Genomic DNA, 25,526 nt, shown 5'->3' on the forward strand with positions numbered 1-25,526 from the left:
GCCTTGGCCTCCTCCCGGCTGATTCACCATCCACTGCCCTCGGCCCTGCCTGGCCCCCGCCAGCAGCCGAGTTCCCACGGCGACTCCTAGCTGGTCCTGGGTCCTAACAGCTCTGAGCTGGGACTAGCTGTGCAGTGCGCATCACCGGACATGCCAGATCTCAGGGTCCGTGATGTGGTGGCTCAGCAGATGCCCTGCCTGCCGTCCCTCCAGCTGATCAGACACCTGCCTGACCACTGAGTCCCACCACGTGGTGCCAGGGGTCTGGTAGGTGGGGTCCCCAGGAACTGAGGCAGGTGAGCAAGGCCCTGCCCAGCACCCGCCTGCTGGTGGTCAAGTGTGCCCCTCTTGGGACTGGGTAGCAACAGGGGCAGCGTGTGAGGCGTGGCTCTCCAGCTCTTACCTTCCCAGTAAGTGGTCCTGAGCCAGAGCCCAGGGTTTCCAGCCTGGCCCCTTCCCTTGCTGTGTGTCTGCACCGTGCTGTGGGCACCCACCGCCAGGGACGCTGTAGCCGAGGGCTTGGTGCTGACTGCCTGGCGGGGTAGCGAGTCCAGGATCTGAGCTGGGAAGGTGCCCCAGGCAGAGCCAGTGGCACATGCTTAGAGTCTGGAGAGGGCCTGGGGCAAGGTGTGGTGCGTTCCCATGGCAGTCCATGTTGGGGAGGGTGCGCCAGAAGGAGATCTCGGTCATGTGTTCCAGGGCTTGGTAGACCACACTCGCCGCACTGCAGCGAGGGTCTGGGAAGGGCTTGTGTGGCCGGTGCTGTGGCCAGCTCTGCAGGGCGCCTCCCTCTGGCTGCTGTGAGGTGGGCCTAGCTGGGGTGGGGGCCCCAGTAAAGGCGCTTGCGGGGGTCAGTGCTGTGTCTGGCATGATGGCCCTGCTCTGTGCCAGCATCCCCTTCCCATCCCACTCCAGCTGGGCTGGGCCTCTAGGTACGGTGATGACTCAGCCAGCCCTGCCCTGCCTGGCTAGTGTGGGTGTCAGGTGGTAAACAGGTAAACAGCGTTCCCAGGTGAGAGCTGTCTGGGACTGTTCCCGGAGCAGACCTGGCCAGCTTTTCTGTCTTCGTCTAAATAGAATCATTTTCTACCTTTGTGACCATTAGGTTTTCGTGTCAGCCTTTTTAGAGCATTGCAATGGGGGGAGGCCAGGAAGGGGCCTGGGAGCAGGTCCCTGCCTTTCAGGACTGAGGAGCCCCTGGGGCCTCTCCCACCCCATTTGCCGGCCAGTGCCCCTGCCCTGGGGCTGGGACAGAGCCTCCCCCACCCTTGAAGTCCTCTGGCCTACTTAAGGACCCCTTCTCTCTGTGCCCACCTCAGGTCACCCTGACATCCCGTGGCGGGGGCAGCCCTCTCAGCCGCACCTTCCCACCTCTTCCCATGCCACTGGGGCCTGGTGTGGGTGCTAGCCATTCTGTCACTGACCTACCGGGCCGGGTCTGACCCCTCGCTGCCCCTGAGGCCTGGGCTGGGCCTCAGCTGTGCGGGCCTGCTCCAGACTGCCTGTTGGAGTCGGGTCCCCACCCAGGCTATGGGCACAGGGCTGGCACCCTGGGATCCCAGTGGGGCTACACATAGCACAGTTGGTTGTGTCCTGCTGAAGCCTCCTGGCCACCCAGAGCAAAGATGAGTGGGAGCTAAGGGCCCAGGGTGCAGCAGGGTGAGGTGACCAGGAGGTGGGCCAGGCAGCTGGAGCTCAGGATAGTGGGGGACTTGGGGTCATGGGACTCAGGTGTTTCTCAGCCACCACCCAGAAATGACTGGGAAAGATGGGAGGCTTGTTAAAAAAAAAAAAAAAAATGCTAGGCCAGCGAGCAGGCTCACACCTGTAATCCCCGCACTTTGAGAGGCTAAAGCAGAAGGATCTCTTGAGTCCAGGAGTTTGAGACTAGCCTGGGCAACACAGGGAGACCTGGTCTTCACAAAAAATTTAACAATTAGCCAGGTGTGCTGCTGTGTACCTGCAGCCCCAGCCACTCGGGAGGCCAAGGCGGGAGGATCGCCTGAGCCCATGCGTATGAGATCAGCCTGGACAATATAGTAGGATCCTGTATCTACAAAAAAAATTTAAAATTAGCCAGGTATGGCGGCGTCACCTGGAGACCCAGCCACTTGGGGGGCTGACACGGGAGGATGGTTTGATTCCGGGAGTTTGAGCCTGCAGTGAGCCATGATCGCACCACTGCACCCCAGCCTGGGTGAGAGAGAGATCCCGTTTCAAAAAATGCTGGTTCCTGAGCCCCACCACACCCTGCTTACCAGATACCCTGGTGCTTCGAGGGGTGGGGGCTGCTGTGAGTTTGGGCTGCGAGGGCTGAAAGGAGGCCAGGGTTGGCTGCCCTGGGGGCTCAGGCAGGTGGCAGATGACCAGGCCCCAAGGTCACTGGCCCAGCCCCCTGTGGGCTCAGTCCTGCCCTTAGGCTATGCCTCTCCTCCCTTCTGGGCCAGCCTCTATCCTGGCAGCCGTAGGGAAACTGAGACACAGGGCTTGTGCAGAGCCTGCCTGGGAGGGACCTGCTTCAGGCCTGGGTCTATCCACAGAGCAGGACCTGGCACGCACTAAGGCACTCACCAGACTGGGCTGGCTGTGTGACTCAGAGCGGTCTGTTCCTCTGCAGTCAGCTGCTCGGGCTGGGGGGGCACTCAGGGTGGGGTCCCCAGCTCCAAGAAGCTGAGTGAGTGTTGAGGGCTGGCCTGGCTCCTGGCCCATCAGGGGACCCGCCTACTCCCTCTGGTGGGACGTGGAGATCCTGGCAGGGTCCAGAGCCACCCCTAGGAGCAGGCGGAGGCGGGATAATGGGGGGAGGAGCTGTGGAGGGAGGAACCGGGCGTGGCAGGGGGAGGCGGCCAGTTGGGATCTTCACTTCTGGGCCAGTTGGGAGAGCGTCTGTAGCTTCCTTGGTAAGTGGCTCCTGTGCCCACCCCCTGCACTTCGGCCCCCTTCCCGGTCAGCCCCGGGCACCTGCTTGCCTCACTCTTCCGCAGGTCTGTGGGGGCCAGCAGGCCACTAGCAAGAGGGGCTGGAGGAACAGCGCTGGGCTGGGCATAGCCCTGACCCACAGCTGACAGCTGGGCAGGGGTGTTAGTTCACCATGGCTCCAGCCAGGGCCAGTGGGTTGGGCACGGACGTCAGGGAGAAATTCCCTGGCTCCTGGCTCCTGGGGTGCTGGCAGAGCCCAGGCCATACAAGGTGTGTGGCAGGACACCGAGCTGTGGGCCCTGGGCAGGTAGGGGACAGTGGCTCTTGTTTGCAAGGAGCCTGGGTGTGGGGGGAGGTGACTGCGAAGGGCACCTGCACTCAGGGCAGCCGCAGGTCTGCAAGTCCCGCAGGTGGGCGTGGGGCCTGGGGAAGGGTCCTCTGATGACCCTGTGCTTGTTTGGGGCCCTGGGTGTCTGTGGAGGGTGGCTGCTTCCAAAGGCCGGGTTTACTCTCCTGAGGGTGCCTGAGGTGGGCTGTGGGGGCCTGGGGCGATAGGCAGCCCCACCACAGGGTCACACTGCCCTGGACGTCTGTGGGGGCCGGCCTCTCAGCCCAGGGAAACTGGCTCCGGCTAGCCAGCCTGGGACGGGTGGGAGCGTGGGGCTGCTCCTTTTGGCTGCCAGATCCCTTGGAGAGGTGGCTGGTGTGCTCCCCTGTGCCTCCGTTTCTCCAGGAGCAGAAGGAGATGAACTGGGCCCACCTGCTTCCCTCCCATCCCCATCAACGGCCTCCCACCCTCAGGCTTACCAGGCTTTGCCAGGAGATCTGACAAGCTCCTTCCTTTTTCCCATACACTGCCTGCACTAGCATTTATTATGCACCTACGGTGTGCCAGGCTCTGAGTGCTTGGTGAGCAAAGTGTTCTGGGGACCAGGGACCAGGCAGTGTCCAGAAGCCATGGCAGGGTGGCCAAGCTTAGTCTGTAAATTTGCCCAGCAGAGAAGACAGCCTGGGAAAGCCCAGAGAGAGCGAGCCCGTGGCCTAGGCAGGCACAATGAGGGCTGGAGAGGCTGTGGATGTTGGCTAGGGCTAGAGCAGGCACAGTGAGGGCTGGAGAGGCTGTGGATGTTGGCTAGGGCTACAGCAGGCACAGAGAGGCTTCCCAGACAGTCTGACCCATGGATGGCACCAGGGAGCTACGGAAGGTTGTTTCCGGAGAGGGTGATGTGAATAGCCTCACGGTACAGCTGGGCTGCGGTGGGGAATGGTTGCTGGGTGGGCGAGGAACCCAGCTCCTAGGTCTAGGGGACTGAGGCTAGCTCCTGCGCCCTCCTGCAGCCTTGGAGGCAGACACAGAGGCAGGAGCAGGAGCCAGAGCTGGCTCTGCCCGCCTCATCCCGAGAGAGTTATCTCGAGAAGGTGGGGGAGGGGTGGGGGATGTTGCTCAGAAAAGTCTGAAGGTCTCATGACAGTCAGCCCGCTTGGGACTTTCTTCATGAAGTTCCACGACTGGGTGAGGCCCAAGTGCAGCCGGCTGTGTGCTCCTGTGTCTGGGTGGGCACAGGGCTCCCGCCTCCATGGCCTCACTCGGGGTGTTCAGAGGGAGGAGCTCAAGCCAGACACACAAGTGCACACACGCCCTAGCACCTGAACACGTACATCCCGTGAGCACACACGTGTGCACACTCACCTGCAAACCTGGAGTGGGCCGTTCCTCCCACCCAGGATGGACTTTTCTGGCCACTGGAGAGCCAGTCTCCTCCCTGCCAGCCCCCAGGGCCCTGGTGACTTGCAAATGCACCCAACCATGCCCTCCCACCTGGAGGCAGGGGATGGGGCCCTGGGGCTGCCAGTTTAGATGCAAACTTGGATTTTGTTTAAGCAAAATCCACTTCCTCCCCGCATGGACCTGTTCTGGACCCTCCAACAACCCTCATTTAGCTGGTGGCTGGTGGGAGTCCTCCATTCGGACCCGGCTGTGGAGCAGGGGTGTTGGTGAGCCTCTGCTGCACTCCCTAGCCTGTGTTCCTTCTCCCCTCCCGCTCCGCCCGCCCTCCGCCACTCCCCCCTCCCCTGCCCCCCGCACCCCACCTCCCAGCCAGGATCTGCTCCTCCCCCAGACACACTTCCTGAGGCCCTGCCTGCTCAGGCCCTGCCCCCAAATAGTCCCGTTCTTGGGGAGGCAGCTTTTCTGGGCCAGGGTGGGTGTCCTCTGTGCCTTTCACTGTGGTACCACCCCCACCTGCCCTGGCGTGCAAGGGACTGGCCTAGGTCCTGGGGTCCCTCCCCAAGGTTCAAGTTTGCACCCACAGGAATGTTAATGGTAGTGTTGAGGCCAGGGCGTTGGGGGCCCTCGGAGTGGGGGAAGGGCACTGGGGAAGGAACCAGGTGCCAAAGCCTGACCAGCTGGGCCTGGCTCAGGCGAGTCACCTCCACATTCTCCTCTGTGAAGTGGAGCTTTGGTGACTGTCAACAACCAGCGTCATGATTCAGGTGATGGGGCCACTTGCAGAGCCTGTCTGGGAGAACCAGAGACGGGGCGGGGCAAAGGCGGCCTCCTCCGCACTCCGGCCGAGGCAGGGCTTCCTCAGGACCTCGGGCCTGGGAGGAAGTGCTCTTGGTGGGGGACTGGGATACTGGGGGCCTTCCTCTCTCTCCCCACTGGTGTGGGTCCGAGGCCAGTAGCCTGGCTGGGCAGCCTTATCCCGAGGCGGGCAGGATTTCCCCCTTCCTGTTTGTGTTCCTGGGCCAGGTTCCTGCCAGCCCAGTGGCACAGGGGTCCCCATTCCACAGCTGTGTGGCCAGAGGCGGGTCTGCTGCTCCCTGAACCTCTGTGCTCCATCCCCACCACAGGCAGTGCAGGAACAGCTACTCCCAGTGTGGTTGCTGAGGGTGGGACCAGGGACTGTCCCGCGTGGGCCAGTGCCAGGACCAGGCATGAGGGCCAGCAGGAGCAGAACTGGTCACGCCTCCTCCTCCTACCCCACGCAGGTTCCCAGCACAGGGTGTGCCCAGGGCTTGCTGTCGACACCCTCCCTCACCGGCCCCAACACCCACAAGACTACCCTGGAAAGATCTGAAAGTGCAGCCGGCTGTGCCCAGCTCAGGGGCCCTTGACCGTTGTGCCCACCCCCAGCCCAGCAGACCTGTGCTCCCCTGCCTGGCGAATCCCTTCTCCAAGGAGTTGCCCTCCTGACCCTTTCTTGGGCCTCACGGCAGCTGCCCCCCACCCCCAACCTAACCAGGCTCCTGCCTGCCGGGTGGAGTTTTTTGGCTCGGGAGGCTGCGGAGGGAGGAGGAGGCTGCTGGTTTTCTGGGCAGCCTCAGAACACCTGCCCCACCCTGAGTGTTGGGTAGGGCCTGGGACACCTGGTCTCGGAGGCAGTGGAGCCCCTCCCCACTCATGACCCCAACTCCAACCGCTGGCAGGGGAGCGGCTGTGGGCCAGGTGACCCAGGGACCTCCTCTGCCCCCAGCCCTGTTCAAGGTAAGGGTGGGCTGGGGCAGTTGCCCCAGCTCCACACCTACTGGCTGGGTCCCCTTGGGTAAGTGGCTCCCCTCCCCCAGCCTCAGTTTTCACATCTGTTACCCACCTTGGGGATTGAGGGGCAGGGTCTGGGCAGAACAGGAAGGGAAACTGAGGCCAGAAAGTGGCTTACCTGCGTTGCCCTTGGCTTAGCGGTGCGCAGGCTCTGGCCAGATTCCTGTCCCCTTCCTTGGCACGACCCCGTCCCACGAGTCTGCTGTGGGTCTGGTGTGGCTGGAGCTCCAGGCAGCTCCAGAGCAGCCGGGGTAGCCCCGGCTGGTGGTCCCTTAGGGTTGTGGGGTGCACTGAGGAGCCCTGGCAGGGCCACATGGAAGGAGTGGGAGGGGGCAGGTGGGCAAGGAGTGGAGGGTTTGGCAGCCATCTGGAAGGCAGAGCGGTGGGGCTGGCCAAGTTCTGTGCAGGTTGGGGGTGCGTCCAGGTGGGAGCAGCAAGGGCCCTGTCAGGTGGTGGGGCAGTGTCTGAGTGCCAGGGTGAGTGAGATGGGCCCAGGTGGCCAGGATAGAGCTGTGCAGAAGAGAGACAGGGCCTTGCCCCTTCGCTGCCTGGTTAGGGAGAAGGGGCCTATGGAGGAGATCATGTCATGGGGTTGCCAGGGGTACAATTCTTGGGCTGACACCTTGCGCAAGGCTGGTTTGGCAGGGGAAGGAAACGGAGGTTGTGGCTCTGCTGGGGGGTCGTGGAGGCCAGGGGTCTGGGCCTGGCCACCCGAGCAGTAGGAAGGTGGTGGGGGTGGGATGATGTGGGGGTGAGTGTTGATGCCTCCTGGCACTGACCCAGCCTTGCCTGCCCTCACCTCCTGCCCTTCTCTTCCCTCACTTGAGAGAACCTCTTCCAGGAGACACCACCCCCAGCCCTGCCAGGCCTGAGACCAGAGCCAGGGGGACGTGGGCTGTGCGCCATCTTGCAGAAGGGCAAGGAAAGGCCCATGAAGCAGCGAGGGGGTGGCGGGGCCTGTGCAGGCAGAGGTGCTCTTGGGATGAGCAGGCATGGCCCTGGGGGTGCCTCTGGGGGAGCAGTGGCTATGGCCCAGCAACCTACACTCAGGGCAGGCAGGGTGGCCCCCGAATCCACGAGGGAATGAAAGCTCAGAGAGGGCATGAGCTTGCTCAGGGCCACACAGCACATTGGCCAGAGCTAGACTAAACTGCCGAGACTGGGCCTCCCTATCTCCCTTCATGGGACAGTCCCCAAGGCCAGGACACCTACCGCAGGGGACAGGGAGCAGCTGGTCCCCGAGGCCAGCACACCACCCCAAAGGATAGCGACATGCTCCTTCCCAATCAGTGTCCTACCAGCAACTGGGTCTGGGGCAGGGGTGGGGGCCTTAGGTCTGAGGCCCTCCTTGTCACTGCCAGAGGGAGGCCCTGGAGCCCAGGCCAGGGCGCCAGAGTTGGTGTGAGATTGGTACTGTTTCTTCTTGGAATATTTAGAGTATAATTCGGAGTGGGAGTTGGGCCTGGAGTTCTTTTTGTGGGACGGTTTTAAATAAGGGATTTGATTTTTTTCTTTTTCTTTTCTTTTTTTTTTTTTTGAGACAGCGTTTGCTCTTGTTGCCTAGGCTGGAATGCAGTGGCGCGATCTCGGCTCACTGCAACCTCCTCCTCCTGGGTTCAAGCGATTCTCCTGCCTCTGCCTCCGGAGTAGCTGGGATTACAGGCGTCCGCCACCACACCCAGTTAATTTTTGTATTTTTAGTAGAGACGGGGTTTGACCGTATTGATTTTTAAATTGTTATAAAACTGCTTGGATTATCCATCGGGGCATCCTATCTTTTGGCCTTCCCGGGCCACATTGGAAGAAGAATTGCCTTGGGTCACACATAAGATACACTAATGATAGCTGATGAGCTAAAAGAAACAATTGCAAAAGAATATCCTCATGTTTTAGGAAGTTTACGAATTTGTGTTACGCCACATTCAAAGCTGTCCTGGGCCGCATGTGGCCTTGGGCCGTGGGTTGGACACGTTTGGTTCTTCTTGTGGATTTTCTAGGAATATATCCAATCGATCTAAATTTTCAGATTTATTAGTGTAAAGGTTATAATTATGTTTGATTTTATGTAGAATTCTAAAATTTTTTATGGAGAAAGGATACAAACCATGGCACACCCAAGTAACTAGTCCTCTGGTTGGGAAGTAGACCCCTACCGCCACCAGGAGACCCTGTCGGCCCGCTCCCCGTGGCGACTTCCGCCCTCGTTGGCCTGAGCCTGACTGTGAACTGGATGTGATGGGCTCCCCTGGCATGAGTGCTTTTTATATCTAGCTTCTTTATCTCAACCTTTCGTTTGTGGACTTCATCCATGTTGCACGTAGGTATAGGTTGTACCATATACTGCTCCATTGGACAAATACCTCAGTTTTTTTTTTATTCTACTGTTGACGGACATTTGAATCTCTGGTTTCTGGTGCCACAAATTATACTCAGATGGACGTTCCTGCACCCGTCTTTTGAGGGACATACGTGTGCATATTTCTTGGCCCTGCCCCTGGCTATAAATTGCTGGGCCACAGGGTAAGGCGTGTCAGGCTCTGATAGACTCTACCAGGCTGTTTCCAAGTGGTTGTGCCAGCTCACCCCCAACCCACACCAGGACGGAGTTCCAGCTGCCCCAGGCCTTGTCCTCAGGGGGTCCGCCTCGCCTAAATCTCGACTTTGAGATTTCAGCCATTCTCCTGGGAGCATATGGCACCTCGTGGTTTTGTTGGCATTGCGCAGATGACCAGAAATGCTGGCCATCTCTCCACATTCTCATCGGCTGGTTGAACATCCTCTTCTATGAGCTACTTTTCCAGTGTTTTCTTGCCCATGTTTCTATCGGGTTGTCTTTTGGTTTGCAAGAATTCTTTGTGCTTTCTGGGTTGGAGGACTTTGCTTGGTAAATGTATTGCAGCTATCTGTGCCCAGTCTGTGTTTTGGGCAAAGATAGCTGCAACTCATCGATTTCATTTCCTTTGGATATATAACCCAGTAGTGGGATTGCTAGACCAAATGGTAGTTCTATTTTTTGAGGAACCATCCATAGTGTTTTCTATCATGGCTGTACTCATTTACATTTCATGCCCCTAGTGGTGTTTTTTGATGAACTTAATTCTTTTTTTTTTTTTTTTTTTTGAGATAGTCTCACTCCATCGCCCAGGCTTGAGTACAGTGGAGTGATCTCTGCTCACTGCAAGCTCTGCCTCCCGGGTTCACGCCATTCTCCTGCCTCAGCCTCCTGAGTAGCTGGGACTACAGGCCCCCGCCACCTCGTCCGGCTAGTTTTTTGTATTTTTAGTAGAGATGGGGTTTCACTGTGTTAGCCAGGAAGGTCTCGATCTCCTGACCTCGTGATCCACGTGCCTTCGCCTCCCAGAGTGCTGGGATTACAGGCGTGAGCCATTGCGCCCGGCCAGAAGTTCTTAATTCTAATATAGACCAATATCTGTCATTTTTTGTGTGCTCTGTTTAAGAATTTTTCCCCTAGTCCAAAAGTAATTTCTACTTATTTTCTAGAAATTTTATTGGTAAGCTTTAAGTTTGGATCTATAATCCACATGAAATTAATTTTCTGTGGCTGAGATGGGGCAAAGATTAATGTTTTTCCATATGGATATCCAGTGGATCCCAGGCCATTTATTGAACAGATCATCACAGCTTTATGTATGTGTGTCTGTTTCTGGGATCTCTGTTCTGTTCCGTTGGTCTTGATTTGCATTTCCCTGATGATGGAAAATGTTGAGCATCTTTTCTTGTGCTTATTGAACACTCGCACATCTTCTTTTGTGAAATGTCTGTTCAAATCTTCTGCCCATTTTTAATTGAGTGTTTTGTCTTCTATTGAGTTGTACACGGGCTCCATGCAAGTCCTTTGCCAGATACATTCATTGCCTTTTCATTTTCTGAGGAAAATGAAAGCTCTTAAGGCCAGTGTTTTAAATTATGAGAACTTAAATTTATCAGTTTTCCTTCTACTATCCTTACCTTCTGTATCCTAAGAAAACTTTGCTGCCTTCAAGGTGGTAAATAATTTCTCCTATATTTTCTTCTAGAAGTTTTATAGTTTTCAGTTTTACATTTACCGCTATGATTCATTTTGAATTCATTTTCATGAGTGATGGGATGGAAGGGTCCAGGTTCATTGGTTTCCCAGTAAATACCCAGCTGTTCCAGGACCATTTGGTGAAAAGATTTTGTTTTCTATTGGAATAACTGGGCTGCTTTGACAAGAATTTGGCCGGGCATGCACAGGTTGCTGTCAGGAGTGTTCTCACACAGGTTCACACCTGCACTTTGGGAGGCCAAGGCAGGTGGATCACTTGAGGCCAGGAGTTCAAGACCAGCCTGGGCAACATAGTGAAACCTCATCTTTACTAAAAGTACCAAAAAAAAAAAAAATTAGCGAGGCAAAATGGTGCATGCCTGTAATCCCAGCTACTTGGGAGGATGAGGCACGAGAAACGCTTGAACCCAGGAGGCAAAAGTTGCAGTGAGCAGAGATTGTGCCACTGCATTCCAGCCTGAGTGACAGAGTGAGATCCTGTCTCAAAACAAAATAAGCGGCCGGGCGCGGTGGCTCAAGCCTGTAATCCCAGCACTTTGGGAGGCCGAGACGGGCGGGTCACGAGGTCAGGAGATCGAGACCATCCTGGCTAACCTGGTGAAACCCCGTCTCTACTAAAAAATACAAAAAACTAGCTGGGTGAGGTGGCGGGCGCCTGTAGTCCCAGCTACTCGGGAGGCTGAGGCAGGAGAATGGCGGGAACCCGGGAGGCGGAGCTTGCAGTGAGCTGAGATCCGGCCACTGCACTCCAGCCTGGGCGACAGAGCGAGACTCTGTCTCAAAAAATAAATAAATAAAAAACAAACAAACAAGAATTAATTGGCCATGTAAGTGTGGGGCTGCTCTGGACTCTGTTTTCTGTTCACTGGTTTGTTTCTGCCACACTGTCTTGATTCCACTGGGGGTCAGAGAAGAGACCTAGGATGACTGAAGTGATTTTAAATTTGTTGATGCAGGTTTCTGAGCCAGCATGGGGACTGTCTCAGTGGCTGTCCCCTGTGCACCTGAGCTCCGTGCCCCGGCTGCTGTCTGGAGTGTCCTCCCGGTGCCAGTTTGGTCTCGTTGGTTGACTTGTATCTTCCCCTGTTCTACTTTGTAAGGTTATCATTTCCTAAGAGTGTGAAAATATCCTATTGTATAATAATTATGGATTTATTTCTCCTTGCAGTTTTGCCGGTGTTTACTTCAGTGTTTTAAAAAGGAGATCTAGGTGTTTTTTTATTTGTTTTTTGAGATAGGGTCTTGCTCTGTCACCCCGGCTGGAGGGCAGTGGCACGATCTCGGCTCACTGTAGCCTCAACCCCCTGGGCTCAAGTGATCTTCCCACCTCAACCTCCTGAGTAGCTGGGACTAGAGATGTGCACCACTATGCGTGGCTAACTTTTTAATATTTTCTAGAGATAAGGTCTCATGGTGTTGCCCAGGCTAGTCTCAAATTCCTGGCCTCAAGTGATCCTCCTTCCTCGGTCTCTTAAAGTGCTGGGATTATGGTGCAAGCCACTGTGCCCAGCCTACTATTCCATCTTAGTTCCACTATTGGTTTATTACCTATACATCTTTTTTTTTTAATGGTTGCATTATGGCTTATACTCTGAATATTTAACTTATTGCAGTATAATTTCATGTAAGATTGTCCTACTTCAAGTATAATGTAAGATCTTCACAACAGCAACTTCTGCACTCCATCCCCATCCTGTCATATGCTTTACTTCTATATTTGTAAAATTCTAAGGTACATTTCATTTTATTTGTTATTATTTTTTTGGAGACAGAGTCTTGGTCTGTTACTGAGGCTGGAGTGCAGTGGAAGGATCTCAGTTCACTGCAACCTCTGCCTCCTGGGTTCAAGTGATTCTCCTGCCTCTGCTTCTTGAGTAGCTGGGATTACAGATGTGCACAACCATGCCCAGCTAATTTTTGCATTTTTAGTAGAGACAGCGTTTCACCACGTTGACCAGGCTGGTCTCAAACTCCTGGACTCAAGTGATCTACCCTCCTAGGCCTCCCAAAGTGCTGGGATTACAGGTGTGAGCCACCATGCTGACTTGTTTTTGTTTTATACAGTTAATTACCTTTTTCTTTTACAGTTTCATTGAGGTGTAGTTTAGAAATCATAGAACCCACCCATTGTAAATGTACAATTCAATCATTTTACTAACCTTATAGAGTTGTGCAAACATCACCACAATCCAGTTCTGGAACACCTCCATCACCTTCCAAATTTTCTCAACCCCACTTACAATCAATCTCCCTCCCCACTCCCAGCCCCAGGCAATGCCAGCTTAATTCTGGTAAATTATAGAAACTTTAGTCCAAGGTACACTTGTCCCTCAGCATCCATGGGGGATTGCTGCTAGGAACTCCCTCGGATACCAAAATTCAAGGATGCTCAAGTACCTTCTATAAAGCGTTGTAGTATTTGCAAATAACCTACATACATCTTTCCTCCCCAATACTTTAAATCATCTCTAGATTACTTATAATACCTAATGTAATGTAAATGCTATATAAATAGCTGGTTTACTCTATTGGTGAGGGAATAATGACAAGAAAAAAAGTCTGTACATGTTCAGTATAGATGCAATTTTTGGGAGAACATTTTTGACCCAAGTTTCATTGAACTCAGGACACAGAAACCACTGATATGAAAGGCTAACTGTATACCCCCTCCTCCCACTCCTTTTTGCTATTATTGTCACATATATGCTGCGTCTATATATGTTATAATCCTAACAATATGGTGTTCGAATTGTTGCCTCATATTAGTGCTTCACAGACTATTGCCTGTCTTCTAAATCCAGCCTCCTTTTTGTTTTACAAGTAAAGTGTTGTTGAAACAGTCATGCTCATTTATTTACATATTATCTATACTCTATAGCTGCTTCTGTATTATAGCTGCAGAGATGCAACAGAGATCATGTGGCCTGTTAAGCTTAAAATATTTACTATATTGCCTTTTTCAAGAAAAGTTTGTCAATCCTTGCTTTATACAATCCTCTGTTTTTGAAAGAAGTTAAGAAATAAAATGAGGACTATATATATTCAGAGTCTTTTATATTTGCCTATATATTTACCATTTTTTGCATCTTCATTTCTTCCTGTGCATTTGACTTACTGTCTGGTATTAGTTCCTTTTAGTCTGAAGAGCTTCTTTAGTATATCTTGTAAGGCAGATTTGCTAGCAACGAGATGCCCAAGTCTTTGTTCATTTGGGAATGCCTTTATTTTGCCTTTTTTAAAATTTAAATTTTTATTTCTTTGAGACAGAGTCTTGCTCTGCCTGACTGGAGTGAAGTGGTGCAATCACAGCTCACTGCAGCCTCAACCTCTCAGGCTTAAGCTATCCTCCTGCCTCAGCCTCCTGAGCAACTGGGACTATAGGCATGCACCACCATGACCTGCTAATTTTTAAAAAAATTTTTGGGCCGGACGCGGTAGCTCACGCCTGTAATCCCAGCACTTTGGGAGGCCGAGGCAGGCAGATCATGAGGTCAAGAGTTTGAGATCAGCCTGGCCACCATGGTGAAACCCCATTTCTACTAAAAATACAAAAATTAGCAGGGCATGGTAGCGCGTGCCTGTAGTCCCAGCTACTCAGGAGTCTGAGGCAGAAGAATTACTTGAACCCGGAAGGCGGAGGTTGCAGTGAGTCAAGATCGTGCTACCGCACTTCACCCTGGGTGACAGAGTGAGACTCCGTCTCAAAAAAAAAAAAAATTGTAGAGATGAGATCTTACTATATTGCTCAGGCTGGCCTTGAATTTCTGGGCTTGAGCTATCGTCCCAACTCAGCCTCCCAAAGTGCTGGGATTACAGGCATAAGCCATCATGCCCAGACTATTTTGCCTTTATTTTTGAAGGATAGGTTGCTTAATATCAAATTCTTTGTTGACAACATTTTCTTTCAGCCCTTTGAATATATTGCTCCACTTTCTTGTGGCCTCTACGGTTTTGATGTGATTCAGATGTTAGTTGTATTTTTATGCCCTTATTATGTGATAGGTCCCTTTCTCTTGAGCGTTTTGACTGTCATGTGTCCAGGTGTGGATCTCTGTGTTTCTCCTGCTTAGGTTTTGTCGAGCTTCTTGGATTCTGCAGATTGTTTTCAGCCACCACTTCTTCAACTCTCTCTTCTGTCTCTTTATCTTATGGTTAATGCTCTGAGGCTCTGTTTTTCTTCAGTCTTCCTCCTGACCCTCTTCTTCAAATTGGTTAATTTATATTAATCTACAAGTTGATAATTCTTCTGGTGTCTCAAATCTATTGGTGAACCCCAGTAGTAAATTTTCAATTCCAGAATTTTTGCTTGCCTTTTAAAAAATAAGTTTTATTTCTTTATGAGATTCTTCATTGAGTTATTGTTAACATATTTTCCATTAATTTTTCAAACATGGTTTTTTTTGTGTGTTTTGAACAAACTTTTTTTTTTTCTTTTTGAGATGGAGTTTCACTCTTGTTGCCCAGGCTGGAGTACAATGGTGCGATCTCGGCTCACTGCAACCTCCACCTCCCAGGTTCAAGTGATTTTCCTCCCTCAACCTCCTGAGTAGCTGGGATTACAGGCATGAGCCACCATGCCCAGCTAATTTTGTATTTTTAGTGGAGATGGGGTTTCTCCATGTTGGTCAGGCTGGTCTTGAACTCCCGACCTCAGGTGATATACCTTCCTTGGCCTCCCAAAGTCCTGGGATTACAGGTGTGAGCCACCGCACCCGGGCTGAACAAACTTTTAATAGTTTCTTTGAAGTCTGTATTAAACCCAACATTGATGGACATTTAGAGATACTTTCCATTCACCACTTTTTTTCTCGGTATGGATCATACATTCTTGTTTCTTTGCGTAAGTTGTAATTTTTTGTTGGCTGCTGGATATTTTAGATAATACATTCTAGCAACTCTGGATTCTGATCCTCCCAGGGTGTGGTTATACAATAACTAACACCTTGTGTTTGTTTAGTAACTTTCTTGGACTAAATCTGTTCCAACTTGGAATAAGTCCAGTCTCAATTCACTGCTACCTGACTTGATACCAGAGCTTCTCCAGCCCAATAGCTGTAGATCCTCCCCTGGCCCCTGAATTTGCTCTCAGATCTAGTGTCCAGGACAGGACTATTCCACCTCCACAGTGTACATACACCCCTGGCTCCCTCCCCGGGCCCCGATCTGCTCCCCCAGCCTGCTTATCTCCACTGACAGCCACTCTCTCTGCAGTGTCTGGCCGACAGCTGCAGCCCAGGGAGCCAGATGCAGAAACTGAAGATGACCACTCTGTAAGTGAGAGCGGGAGGAAGTGTGGCCTCCTCATACCCTGCCCCCATTCTCCCTGGGCCCTGGGAGAACTGAGTGGCAAAAGTAACTGGATTCTCTCCTGTCAGGTGACTGAAGGGCCTGCAGATGAGGTCATTCGACCACGGCCACAGGGGTCCTCACCTGTCTACGAATACACGACTGAGGCTGCTGACTTTGGACTCCAGGTGAGCCTGCTGGGCAGAGCCCCACAGGCACCCAGATCTCCTCCTGCATCGCCCTGTGTGGGCAACTCACTCATGTCTGTGCAGCCCTGCCCTGCTGCCCACTGGGCAGTGCCCACTCAGATGTCCTCTCAGACTCCTCTGTGCCCTTGGGTTCCTCCCTGCGGCTGGCCAGGGCACAGTGGGATGGAGGTGCCCCGCAGCTCTTGTGAGCATGCGTGTGGGCTGATGGGGACAGGCCTCGTGTTACTGTGTGTATGTTTCAGGGGCACAGGCTGTGTGCATCCCTGAACCTGTGTGACACACTCATGCTGTCTTTGGGGACAGGGCCCCATGGCTACCTCTGGAGACAAGGACTTGGGGAAGGGATCAGAGGAGCCATGCCTATGAAAGGATTCCTTTCTGTACAATTTGAATTTCTTATCTCCCTCCATACGAAACTCCAGTTGCTGTGGGGCTTCCCTGTGGGCGCTGTGGGCTGTAGGCTGGGCCCTGTCGGGAAGCAGGAAGGCCGAGAGTTGCCTTTTCTCTGTGGATGTGCCTGGAGGGACCCGGCTCCCTCTGCACACAGCTGCATGTTGGAGGTTCTGGGCCCCTCTGAAGGGAGGGCTCCTGGTCTGGCACTAGCCTTCCTGTGCCCCTCCCTGTCCCTGAGCTGGGGCAGGTGCCTAACTCCCAACACTTGTGGCTGCAGGAAGACGCTCCCGGCAGGCAAGGTTCCGCTGGGAGACGGAGATCCTGGTGGAAGCGGGATTCAGGGGACTCACGGACGTTTTTCAGGATGAGTCGTCCAGAGGTGGGTACGGAAGGAGCTGAGGGTCACAGAGGTGTGTCCGTCCACAAAGGATCCAGCCAGAGAGTCCGAGGTCAGAGCAGGCGGGGGAGGAGCAAAGAGGCTGGCAGTGTGCCCCGTGCCCTGGGGAGGTGGGGTGTTCTCGTCCCCCTTGTCGGGCCTGGGGAAAGGCAGGGGCTCCAGAAGGCTAAATCTGGTTCTGACCCTCCCCAGTCCTCCCTGGTGTGGAGTTGGATGCATAGCCAAGCTCCCGGCCAGGTAGACCTGGCTGTGCAGACCTCAATTTCCTCCTCTGTACAATGGGGCAGTGCTGCTGTCTGTTGCATATTCAAGTCACGGGGCTGAAAGGGCCAGTCAGCACCCAGGCCATGTAACTATGGAAGGTGCTAGACTCTGCTAGCACCCAGTGATGAGGGGACTCTGCCTCTAAAGCAGTTGTTCTTTTTTTTTTTTTTTCCTGGACTCCCCAGCAGTCCAAGAGCTCTGCAGGACACAGGCCCCATCCTGTCCCAGGTCTGGCAGTCTGCACCCAATGTCCCGTGTTTTCCTTGGCATTGCTGTTCTTCCTTGTCTTGAGCATCAGGTGCCTTGCACACAATTCATACTTCATGTGTTTGTGAAGAATGCACAAAGGAGCCGAAAAGGGAACCTCTGGCCACAGGGAAAGCAGAAGTCGTTCTGCCCTGCTCCTGGTGCCCTACTGGGCCTGGTGGCATGGACAGGCTGTGCCTGAGTCCTGGCAGGTTGGGGTGGGGACAAGAGTTCTGGAACCTTCCAGCTGGCTTCCTCCAGAGCTCAGACACAGCTAGCTGAGCCCACCCGGTGGGTGCCCCCCCTGCTCTGAGTTGTCCGGGCTGATGGGAAGGATGGTGGGGTGCCCATCCTCTGGAGACTCAGGCCCCAGCAGGGATGCTTACAGTGGGACTGGCACTTGCTCACCGTGGCCCTGATGTGCTTCTGCTCCAGTCCATGCAGGAGGCAACAGAGGTGACGCTGAAGACAGAGGTGGAGGCGGGAGCCAGTGGCTACAGTGTCACAGGCGGTGGGGACAAGGGGATCTTTGTCAAGCAAGTGCTGAAGGACTCCTCAGCTGCCAAGCTTTTCAACTTGAGAGAAGGTGCCATGGCAGTTCCATCCCTGGGGTCCCCATTCTCCCCACCAGGATGGGAGGGACCTGGAGGGGGGCATTGAGGGGGATAGGAGCCACACCTGGAGCCTAGGACGACCTCCTCACGTCTCTGCTCAGCCGCTTGAGGCTGGGATCACCCACTGCATCTAGTAAAATGGGGGACCCCATCCACCTTCCCTGTGCCTGAGGCACTCAGTGGGGGCTGGTGGGGCAGACTCAGTGGGATCCCCCCATTCATGCCCCTGGGGCCCTCCTCGCCAGCCAAGGCAAGACAGCAGACCCCATCTCATTCACACACGCGGCCCTGGGGCTGCTCTTTCTTGGTCTAGGAGATCAGCTGCTCAGTGCAACCGTGTTCTTTGACAACATAAAATATGAAGATGCTCTCAAAATCCTTCAGTACTCAGAGCCGTACAGGGTTCAGTTCAAAATCAGACGGCAGCTCCCTGCTCCACAGGATGAAGAGTGGGCTTCCAGCGATGCCCAGCACGGCCCACAGGGCAAAGAGAAGGAGGTGAGACCACCATGCCCGTGGGGCAGGGCCCCAGCTGGCTTCACTACCCTGCTGGCTGAGCCTGGGAGGGGATAGCACTCCCAGTCCGTCTGTCCCTGGGCCAGGGTCTCAGGCTTCTTGGACTGCTACCAACAGATTCCCTCTCCCTATGTTTCAGGACATGGATGTCGCTGATGGGTGCAGAGAGACCCCCACGAAAACTCTGGAAGGAGATGGGGACCAAGAGAGACTCATCTCCAAACCCAGGGTGGGGAGAGGCAGGCAGACCCAGAGGGAGAGGCTCTCTTGGCCAAAATTTCAATCCATAAAGAGCAAGCGGGGGCCGGGACCCCAGAGGTCACACAGCTCGTCAGAGGCCTACGAGCCCAGGGACGCACATGACGTGTCCCCTACAAGCACAGACACAGAGGCCCAGCTCGCAGTGGAGCGCCAAGAGCAGAAGGCAGGGCCGGGCAGCCAGAGGCGGCGGAAGTTCCTCAACCTGAGATTCAGGACAGGCTTGGGACAGGGCCCTTCATCAACAGGAGAGCCAGGCGGGGGGTCCCAGAGAGGGGTGGGCCGTGCTGGGGTCCTGGAAGAGTTGGGGCCCTGGGGTGATAGCCTTGAGGACACTGGGGCTGCCACAGGCAGCAGGAGAGAGGAGAGAGCAGAACAGGATCGAGAAGTGACGCAGTTGCCCACAGAGCTGGGTGACCCTAGAGCTTGTGAGGGAACCCCTGAGGAAGGGGGACTCAGGGCAGCCAGGTTCCACAGAAAGACCCTGGAGGGGCAGGCACAGGAGACAGCAGTGGCCCAGAGGAAGCCCAGGGCCCAGCCAACTCCTGCAATGAGCTGGGAGGGTGAAGGTGAGGGACTGCAGAGCCTGGAAATTGGGATCGCCAGACTGTCCTTGAGAGACACAACCGAAGGAGGCACACAGATCGGCCCACCCAAAATTAGGGTGCGAGTACACGATTTAAAGACACCAAAATTTGCATTTTCCACCGAAAAAGAGCCAGAAAGAGAAAGGCGCATTAGTGCCCCACAGCGAGGGAAGAGACAGGACCTGTCCTCAAAAGTGGGTACTGGCCTGAATGTTGAGGAGGTGGAAGGAGCAGGGTGGGAACCAGGCAGGGAACAAGCCACACACGCAGAAGCACAAGAGGGTGAAGGAGATGGAGAAGGACTACAGAGGACAAGGATCAGCCAGGAACAGGACAAGGTCGGGGAAGACAGAGAAGGACAGATGAGAATGCCCAAGTTCAAGATACCATCCTTAGGATGGTCGCCAAGCAAGCAGGCAAAGACAGGGAGAGAAACAGCCACACAAGACACAGAGCAGGAAAGGGCAGGAGAGGCCATAGCAACAGCCGACAGAAGAGAACAGGGAGGCACAGAGGCAGGACTCAAAGACAAGGAAGATAGAGCCTCAGTGACAAACGAAACAAAATTACAATTAACACATGACCAAAAGCCCTTGAAAAAGGAACAAATTCTGAAAGAAAAGGATGTGGCCACCAAAGACAGCAAGTTCAAAATGCCCAAGTTCAAGATGCCGTCCTTCGGGATGTCAGCCCCAGGCAAGTCCATTGAGGCCACGGTGGAGGTGTCTGCCCCAAAGCTGGAGGCCGACATGAGCCTCCCCTCCATGCAGGGGGACCTCAAGACCACTGACCTCAGCATTCAGCCCCCTTCTGCTGACTTGGAGGTCCAGGCTGTCCAGGTGGACGTGACATTCCCGGAAGGCCACCTGCCTGAAGGAGCCGGCCTCAAAGGGCACCTGCCCAAGTTGGAGATACCAAGTTTGAAGATGCCCAAAGTGGACCTCAAAGGCCCTCAGGTGGACGTCAAGGGCCCCAAGCTCGACCTGAAAGGCCGTAAGGCGGAGGTGACGGCCCCCGACGTGGAGGTGTCTCTGCCCAGCGTGGAGGGGGACGTCCAGGCCCCAGGAGTCAAACTGGATGGCACGCAGCTGGAGGGGGACCTATCCCTGGCCGACAAGGACGTGACCACCAGAGAGAGCAAATTCAAAATGCCCAAGTTCAAGATGCCGTCCTTCGGGGTGTCGGCTCCAGGCAAGTCCATCGAGGCCTCGGTGGGCGTGTCTGTGCCAAAGGTGGAGGCCGACGTGAGCCTCCCCTCCATGCAGGGGGACCTCAAGACCACGGACCTCAGCATTCAGCCCCCATCCGCTGACCTGGAGGTCCAGGCTGTCCAGGTGGATATGAAGCTCCCAGAGGGCCATGTGCCCGAGGGAGCCGGCCTCAAAGGGCACCTGCCCAATGTGGAGATGCCAAGTTTGAAGATGCCCAAAGTAGACCTCAAAGGCCCCCAGGTGCACATCAAGGGCCCCAAGCTGGACCTGAAAGGCCCCAAGGCAGAGGTGACGGCCACTGATGTGGAGGTGTCTCTGCCCAGCCTGGAGGTGGATCACGAGGCCCCGGGAGTCAAGCTGGATGGCGCGTGGCTGGACGGGGCCCTATCCCTGGCTGACAAGGACGTGACCACCAAAGACAGCAAATTCAAAATGCCCAAGTTCAAGATGCCATCGTTTGGGCTGTCTGCCCCAGGCAAGTCCATGGAGGCCTCAGTGGACGTGTCTGCGCCGAAGGTGGAGGCTGACGTGAGCCTCCCCTCCATGCAGGGGGACCTCAAGACCACGGACCTCAGCATTCAGCCCCCATCCGCCGATCTGGAGGTCCAGGCTGGCCAAGTGGACGTTACACTCCCGGAGGGCCACCTGCCCGAGGGAGCCAGCCTCAAAGGGCACCTGCCCAAGGTGCAGATGCCTAGTTTCAAGATGCCCAAAGTGGACCTCAAGGGCCCCCAGGTGGACGTCAAGGGCCCCAAGCTGGACCTGAAAGGCCCCAAGGCGGAGGTGACGGCCGCCCAAGTGGAGGTGTCTCTGCCCAGCGTGGAGGTGGACGTCCAGCCCCCGGAAGACAAGCTGGACAGCGCCCAGATGGAGGGGGAACTGTCCCTGGCTGAAAAGGACGTGACTGCCAAAGACAGAAAGTTCAAAATGCCCAAGTTAAAGATGCCATCGTTCGGGGTGTCGACACCAGGCAAGTCCATGGAGGCCTCGGTGGACATGTCTGCGCTAAAGGTGGAGGCCGACGTGAGCCTCCCCTCCATGCAGGGGGACCTCAAGACCACTGACCTCAGCATTCAGCCCCCTTCCGCTGAGCTGGAGGTCCAGGCTGTCCAGGTGGATGTGACGCTCCCGGAGGGCCACGTGCCTGAGGGAGCCGGCCTCAAAGGGCACCTGCCCAAGGTGCAGATACCCAGTTTCAAGATGCCCAAAGTGGACTGTAAGGGCCCCCAAGTGTACGTCAAGGGCCCCAAGCTGGACCTGAAAGGCCCCAAGGCGGAGGTGACGGCTCCCGACGTGGAGGTGTCTCTGCCCAGCGTGGAGGTGGACATCCAGGCCCCAGGAGCCAAGCTGGACGGCGCACGGCTGGAGGGGGAACTGTCCCTGGCTGACAAGGATATGACCGCCAAACACAGCAAGTTCAAAACGCCCAAGTTCAAGATGCCGTCCTTCGGGGTGTCGGCCCCAGGCAAGACCATCGAGGCCTTGGTGGATGTGTCTGTGCCAAAGGTGGAGGCCGACGTGAGCCTCCCCTCCGGGCAGGGGGACCTCGAGACCACGGACCTCAGCATTCAACCCTCTTCCGCTGAGCTGGAGGTCCAGGCTGTCCAGGTGGACATGAAGCTCACGGAGGGCCATGTGCCTGAGGGAGCTGGCCTCAAAGGGCACCTGCCCAAGGTGCAGATACCCAGTTTCAAGATGCCCAAAGTGGACCTCAAGGGCCCCAAGCTAGACGTGAAAGGCCCCAAGGCGGAGGTGATGACCTCCGACATGGATGTGTCTCTGCCTAGCATGGAGGTGGACATCCAGGCCCCAGGAGCCAAGCTGGACAGCGCACGGCTGGAGGGGGAACTGTCCCTGGCTGACAAGGACGTGACTGCGAAAGACAGCAAGTTCAAAATGCCCAAGTTCAAGATGCCGTCCTTTGGGGTGTCGGCCCCAGGCAAGTCCATCGAGGCCTCGGTGGACGTGTCTATGCCGAAGGTGGAGGCCCACGTGAGCCTCCTCTCCATGCAGGGGGACCTCAAGACCACGGACAAAAGCATTCAGCCCCCTTCCGCCGAGCTGGAGGTCCAGGCTGTCCAGGTGGACTCGACGCTCCCGGAGGCCCACCTGCCCGAGGGAGCCGGCGTCAAAGGGCACCTGCCCAAGGTGGAGATACCAAGTTTGAAGATGCCCAAAGTGGACCTCAAGGGCCCCCAGGTGCACATCAAGGGCCCCAAGCTGGACCTGAAAGGCCCCAAGGCGGAGGTGATGGCCCCCTACATGGAGGTGTCCCAGCCGAGCATGGAGGTGGACATCCAGGCCCCGGTGGCCAAGCTGGACGGTGCCGGGGTGGAGGGAGACCTGTCCCTAGCCGACAAAGACGTGACCGCCAAAGACAGCAAGTTCAAAATGCCCAAGTTCAAGATGCCATCTTTCGGGGTGTCGGCCCCAGGCAAGTCCATGGAGGCCTCGGTGGACATGTCTACGCCGAAGGTGGAGGCCGACGTGAGCCTCCCCTCCATGCAGGGGGACCTCAAGACCACGGACCTCAGCATTCAGTCCCCATCCGCCGACCTGGAGGTCCAGGCTGTCCAGGTGGACATGACGCTCCCAGAGGCCCACCTGCCCGGGGGAGCCGGCGTCAAAGGGCACCTGCCTAAGGTGCAGATGCCCAGTTTCAAGATGCCCAAAGTGGACCTCAAGGGCCCCCAGGTGGACGTCAAGGGCCCCAAGCTGGACCTGAAAGGCCCCAAGGCGGTGGTGACGGCCCCCGACGTGGAAGTGTCTCTCCCCAGCGTGGAGGTGGACGTCCAGGCCCCGGGAGCCGAACTGGACCACACGCGGATGGAGGGGGACCTGTCCATAACCGACGAGGATGTGACCGCCAAAGACAGCAAGTTCAAAATGCTCAAGTTCAAGATGCCATCCTTCGGGGTGTCGGCTCCAGGCAAGTCCATTGAGGCCACAGTGGACGTGTCTGCCCCAAAGGTGGAGGCCGACGTGAGCCTCCCGTCCATGCAGGGGGACCTCGAGACCACTGACCTCAGCATTGAGCCCTCATCCGCTGAGCTGGAGGTCCAGGCTGTCCAGGTAGACGTGAAGCTCCCGGAGGGCCATGTGCCCAAGGGAGCTGGCCGCAAAGGGCACCTGCCCAAGGTGCAGATGCCCAGTTTCAAGATGCCCAAAGTGGACGTCAAGGGCCCCAAGCTGGACCTCAAAGGCCCCAAGGCGGAGGTGATGACCCCTGAAGTGGAGGTGTCTCTGCCCAGCGTGGAGGTGGACATCCAGTCCCCAGGAGCCAAGCTGGACGGCACACGGCTGGAGGGGGAACTGTCCCTGTCTGACAAGGATGTGACTGTGAAAGACAGCAAGTTCAAAATGCCCAAGTTCAAGATGCCATCCTTTGGGGTTTCGGCTGCAGGCAAGTCCATCGAGACCTCGATGGACGTGTCTGCGCCGAAGGTGGAGGCTGACGTGAGCCTCCTCTCCATGCAGGGAGAACTCAAGACCACGGACGAAAGCATTCAGTCCCCTTCCGCCGAGCTGGAGGTCCAGGCTGGCCAAGTGGACATGACGCTCCCGGAGGCCCACCTGCCCAAGGGAGCCAGCGTCAAAGGGCACCTGCCCAAGGTGCAGATGCCCAGTTTCAAGATGCCCAAAGTGGACCTCAAGGGCCCCCAGATGCACATCAAGGGCCCCAAGCTGGACCTGAAAGGCCCCAAGGCGGAGGTGACGTCCCCCGACGTGGAGGTGTCTCTGCCCAGCGTGGAGGTGGAAGTCCAGGCCCCAGGAGCCAAGCTGGATGATGCATGGCTGGAGGGTGACCTGTCCCTGGCTGACAAGGATGTGACCGCCAAAGACAGCAAGTTCAAAATGCCCAAGTTCAAGATGCCATCCTTCGGGGTGTCGGCCCCAGGCAAGTCCATCGAGGCCTCGATGGACATGTGTACACCAAAGGTGGAGTCCGAACTGAGTCTCCCCTCCATGCAGGGTGACCTCAAGACCACTGACCTCAGCATTCAGCCCCCTTCCGCTGACCTGCAGATCGAGGCTGTCCAGGAGGACGTGACACTCCCGGAAGGCCACGTGCCCGAGGGAGCTGGACTCAAAGGGCACCTGCCCAAGATGGAGATGCCCAGTTTCAAGATGCCCAAAGTGGACCTCAAAGGCCCCCAGGTAGATATCAAGGGCCCCACGCTGGACTTGAAAGGCCCCAAGGCGGAGGTGACGGCCCCCGACGTGGAGGTGTCCCTGCCCAGCGTGGAGGTGGACATCCAGGCCCCAGGAGCCAAGCTGGATGGCGTGGGGCTGGAGGGGGAACTGTCCCTGGCTGACAAGGATGTGACTGTGAAAGACAGCAAGTTCAAAATGCCCAAGTTCAAGATGCCGTCCTTTGGGGTGTCAGCCCTAGGCAAGTCCATCGAGGCCTCGATGGATGTTTCTACACCAAAGGTGGAGTCCGAACTGAGCCTCCCCTCCATGCAGGGTGACCTCAAGACCACTGACCTCAGCATTCAGTCCCCTTCCGCCGAGCTGGAGGTCCAGGCTGTCCAGGTGGACGTGAAGCTCCCAGAGGGCCACATGCCCGGGGGAGCCGGCCTCAAAGGGCACCTGCCCAAGGTGCAGATGCCCAGTTTCAAGATGCCCAAAGTGGACCTCAAGGGCCCCAAGCTAGATGTGAAAGGCCCCAAGGTGGAGGTGACGGCCCCCGACGTGGAGGTGTCCCGGCCCAGAGTGGAGGTGGACATCCAGGCCCTGGGAGCCAAGCCGGATGATGCACAACTGGAGGCGGAACTGTCCCTGGCTGACAAGGACCTGACTACCAAACACAGCAAGTTTAAAATGCCCAAGTTCAAGATGCCATCCTTCGGGGTGTCGGCTCCAGGCAAGTCCATCGAGGCCTCGTTGGATGTGTCTGTGCCGAAGGTGGAGGCTGACGTGAGCCTCCCCTCCATGCAGGGGGACCTCGAGACCACTGACCTCAGCATTCAGTCCCCTTCTGCTCACCTGGAGGTCCAGGCTGTCCAGGTGGGCGTGACGCTCCCTGAAGGCCGT

General features: G+C 55.9%; 1 protein-coding gene across 1 annotated transcript in view; it reads left to right on the plus strand.

Moving 5' to 3' along the window:
* The first annotated feature begins 2,857 nt into the window (after positions 1–2,857).
* The window catches only part of AHNAK2 (AHNAK nucleoprotein 2), a 34,583-nt gene continuing 11,914 nt past the window's right edge, over positions 2,858–25,526 (plus strand). The window contains 8 exon segments of the mRNA XM_033191078.1: positions 2,858–2,900; positions 4,861–4,914; positions 15,720–15,778; positions 15,884–15,982; positions 16,674–16,775; positions 17,739–17,889; positions 18,231–18,415; positions 18,573–25,163. Of these exon segments, the coding sequence (XP_033046969.1) occupies positions 16,761–16,775; positions 17,739–17,889; positions 18,231–18,415; positions 18,573–25,163 (6,942 nt within the window). The 5' untranslated portion in view covers positions 2,858–2,900; positions 4,861–4,914; positions 15,720–15,778; positions 15,884–15,982; positions 16,674–16,760.

Source organism: Trachypithecus francoisi, unplaced genomic scaffold, assembly GCF_009764315.1.
Source record: "Trachypithecus francoisi isolate TF-2019V2 unplaced genomic scaffold, Tfra_2.0 Lachesis_group3, whole genome shotgun sequence".
NCBI classification, from domain to species: domain Eukaryota; kingdom Metazoa; phylum Chordata; class Mammalia; order Primates; family Cercopithecidae; genus Trachypithecus; species Trachypithecus francoisi.